The 3,653-nt window shown below is 45.0% G+C and overlaps 1 protein-coding gene across 1 annotated transcript; it reads right to left on the bottom strand.

The window, feature by feature from the left end:
• Positions 1 to 2,418: 2,418 nt before the first annotated feature.
• On the bottom strand, positions 2,419 to 2,799 carry CUNH11orf96 (chromosome unknown C11orf96 homolog). The gene has a single exon (XM_015818468.1). The coding sequence runs from the start codon at positions 2,797 to 2,799 to the stop codon at positions 2,419 to 2,421; it is 381 nt and encodes a 126-aa protein (XP_015673954.1).
• Between the last annotated feature and the right edge of the window lie 854 nt (positions 2,800 to 3,653).

Below are 3,653 nucleotides of genomic sequence, written 5' to 3'. Positions count from 1 at the left end.
ACAATGTAGCCTTTCAATGGGGAAAATGTTTTATTTAAAAAAAAATGAAACAATTTAGTGGAATAAGTTGCATTATCTCAAGAACTGAAATTATCTATCATTCCTGGCCAAATTCCCAGAATGAATGCATGGAACTTTGAACCATATATAAACTTTATTCCTGTACAGGATGTCTGTTGGCTCCCTGACAGCGTGCAGACTTTTCTAATCAGTTCACGATGGCATTTATGGCAAGAATAATCTATATATCAGTGGTGAAAACTCAATGCCAGCATACAGGACACACTGGAAAGCTAAGGATTATGGTTATAACAAACTGAGATAATTCCCAAGATTTTATAAATGCTTCATTTATATTTTCAGAATAACCCTGCAAAGCCAAATTTCTTGAAGCACTAGGGTAGAAGCATTTCAAATTTATCCTGTATTGTGAATATAAATGGCCATTACCCAGTTGCAGTTATATTACAGTATTGTATATAAAGTTGTGGCTAAAAGAGCCAACTTTGAATCTCCAAATCAATACAATAAATAGAGAATATCTACTGGTTTCTTATGGTACAAATTATGGAAAAAGTCTGCTAACTAGGTAACTGCTAAATAATGTAAAAGACCTTAAGACATAAGACTGTTCCATTTAAGCTTGGATTAGTAGCTTCCAGTCTGGCATGCTCTGTTAAGTGAACTTTTTTTCTGGATATTGAAGGTTTTTAATATTGATCACGAAAAGTAGTACTTTCCTGGCTCATCCTCCTTTATATTAAATCAATGGGAGAAAAAAATTGAAAATTCCCCCATTAGAAAAAATAAAAATTGGCACAACTGTAGTTCAAATGCTGTTTTGGTGCTGCTTTTCAGTGTTGCCTACCAATTTGTCCTTCTTATACAGAGACACTGGGGCAGAAGAAAGGTATAGACAACTCAAATTTACCGCATTTAGCGTTCAAGTCTTAATACTTTTAGTTTTACTGACTCTATAGTCTTCAGCAAGTCTTATTTTTAATTCACATTTGTTCCCAGAAAAATCTGGCCTAATATTTCAATTAATTCAGTAAGCATCCAGATTGGTAAAGGCCTTTCCAGAAATTTTCCCAAATGCATTACCTCTTGCAATTAAATCTGGCAGAATAAAGTAGAATAATACTGTAGATATACATTATGGCAAGGGATGTTTATGTGGCAGAGGAAATAATATATTAGAAAAAAGTTGATTAGTATTTTTTCAGTTCTGAACAGGTTATAAATTGAAATACTGCAATTTAAGATTAAAAAGTAGAAAACTATGTAGAGGGAAAGGGAAAAGATACAAATGCAATGCCCTTCTTATAAAATATTACTGATTTCTCATCCAAATTCTTGTGTGCCTTGGGTAATAAACAGCATCACTATATCTACTCTGAAACTTGACAAACCATTTGATTGCCAGAAGGGGGTGGGGTGGGGGGGAAATATACCAAGCCTTAAGAGACTATTTTGAAAAAAAGCAATTAAAATATCCAAAGCTTCCACATACAAATGGTTGATTTAGAAACATACTAAGAGTCAACTAATTGTTAATATAAAAACATTTCTGTTAACATACTTTAATGTTTATAACAATTGTTTCTTTATGACAAAACTCTACAGTGCCCTGGCTTCACTCCAGTTTCTCCATGCAATACCCCTCCATACGACTGAAAACCACCAAACAGCACCGTCCACATCAACCAGTCTAAGTGCATTGTGCAAATATAACAGCTTTATTTCTCTTTTGTGGAAATAATTACAGGCATTCAGGTAGAAACATATTAAATTAATGCAGTCTAGAGTTTAAATGCAAAAATAAATATAAAGTCCAGCAGCGGATTTGCATTCGTAAAACTTCATTTTCCCCTTCAACGTTTAGAAAAAAAGATGTACAGTTTTTTAACATTTTCTTCATGTTGTAAAGAAAAAAAAAACCCTCAAACAGCCAAGGTAGAAACCATACACGCACTTTCCCCTAACAAAATATTTCTCTCCGCCGACTGCACACACGTTTGCAGACTGCTCTGAGCATCTACCACATTCATACCGGTTCTTATTGATAAAAGAAAGAAAGAAAATAATAAGCGGAGGAGAGAACGGGATCCCATCCTGTCAAGTCCTTGCAACGGGTTTCGATTTATCGTACAAAATAAACCGGAGCGCCCAAAGGCTATTTGTGCGAGGAGGGAAAGCCGAACGACCGTTTATTTGTAATCAAGTCTTTTCATAAACTGTCCCTTTCCTCCCCCACTTTTTTTTTTTTTGGATGCCCTTCCACAGAGTTCCCTTCGCCAACTTCAGTATGAAGCAGAGAGCCGGGGGGGGGGGGCGAGCACAGTCCAGGCGGCAGATCCGCTTCTGCCCTGCGGTGGGTGAGGCGCGCCCGAGCCCAGCCGAGGCGCAGCTCCGTCTTCAGAGAGCGGAGTCGGAGTCGCTGGAGTCCAGGCTGTTCCTCAGGCGGCTGCAGCAGCTGCTCAGCTTCTTCTCCTTCTGCAAGCTGAGGTTCTGGGTGCTGCGGCGGAGGCACTCGAGGGACTGCAGGAAGGACTTCTTGGCTTTCTCCTCCTCCATGGGGGAGACCCCTTCCTCCTCCACCTCTTGGATCTCGTCGAAGGTCACCGGCTGCGTCTTGAAGCGGGACTGGCGGGGTCTGCGCAACCTGCCTTTGGCCAGCTTGGCGGGCCGGATCGGCTGAGGGAATTCCTCGGCGATGCACAAGAAGTGCGGCATCACCGCCTGGTAGCTCGAGCAGATGCCCATTAACTCGGCGGGCTTGGCGGCGGCGGCTGCCATCCGGCTGCCTTCAGTTCCCCCTTCCGCGCGGGGTCGAGGCACGAAACTCCCGCTGGCGTCTGGCACCTGCCGGCTGTGGCTGCTGCCCCCGAGGTGACTCTGGCTGCGCTCCGTGCCTGCTTGAAGGAGTCCTCCCCGGGGAAGGAGCGAAATTGCGCGGGAAAGCCGCCGAGAAAGGAGCGCGGCGCCTGCGAGGCTCCTCCAACACTCCCCCCACCGGCTGGCGTCGGCTCTTTGCCTGAGCGCTCCGTGCTGCGTCCCAGCCCTTTTATACCCCTCGCTGGCCCGTTCGGGAGCATGCTCAGATGACAAGCAATTCCATTTAAAGGCGATGAGGCCGCTTTCCTTCCGCCTGAGGACTCCGCGGCTCTCGCTCTCCCCTCCCCTCTCTCTCTAAAAAAAAAAAAAGCCACAATAACAAAGTAACGGGGACAACCCCCGCGATCACCCACTGCAGAGTCGGAGGAAGAGGACGCGCTTCTGCATCGCCTCCCCCCCCCCTCCAACCGCGCGGGTGGAGTTTCCTAGCGAAGACTAGGAGGAAGCGAAGCGACAGCCGTTTCGGAGGCGGCAGAGAGGGAGGGAGGGGGAGGATCGGGGTGCCCCCCTCCCGCAGCCAGAAACGCAGCTTCGGAGACACTCGGGCCGAAATATAAGCGGCACATCAACCCGGAAGCTGCGGGATGGGATTCCCAACTTTAAAAATTCGATTTACACAACTTTGTCGAAGCCCGCAGGGACAGCAATCTGCTTTTGGACCTGGTAGCTGCTCTCGACTGGAGGTGTCATTTCTAAACCTGGTCCAGTGGCAGCGGCATATACATACATACATACATACATACATACATACATAC

This window comes from Protobothrops mucrosquamatus, unplaced genomic scaffold, assembly GCF_001527695.2.
Source record: "Protobothrops mucrosquamatus isolate PMUCROS unplaced genomic scaffold, P.Mucros_1.0 scaffold743, whole genome shotgun sequence".
Lineage (NCBI taxonomy): Eukaryota > Metazoa > Chordata > Lepidosauria > Squamata > Viperidae > Protobothrops > Protobothrops mucrosquamatus.
The sequence above is the reverse complement of the archived record's forward strand: the minus strand, read 5'-3'. Positions and strand labels throughout refer to the sequence as shown.

Coding starts and splice junctions, on each gene's coding strand:
- CUNH11orf96 (XM_015818468.1), bottom strand. CDS start 2,799: ATGGCAGCCGCCGCCGCCAAGCCCGCCGAGTTAATGGGCATCTGCTCG.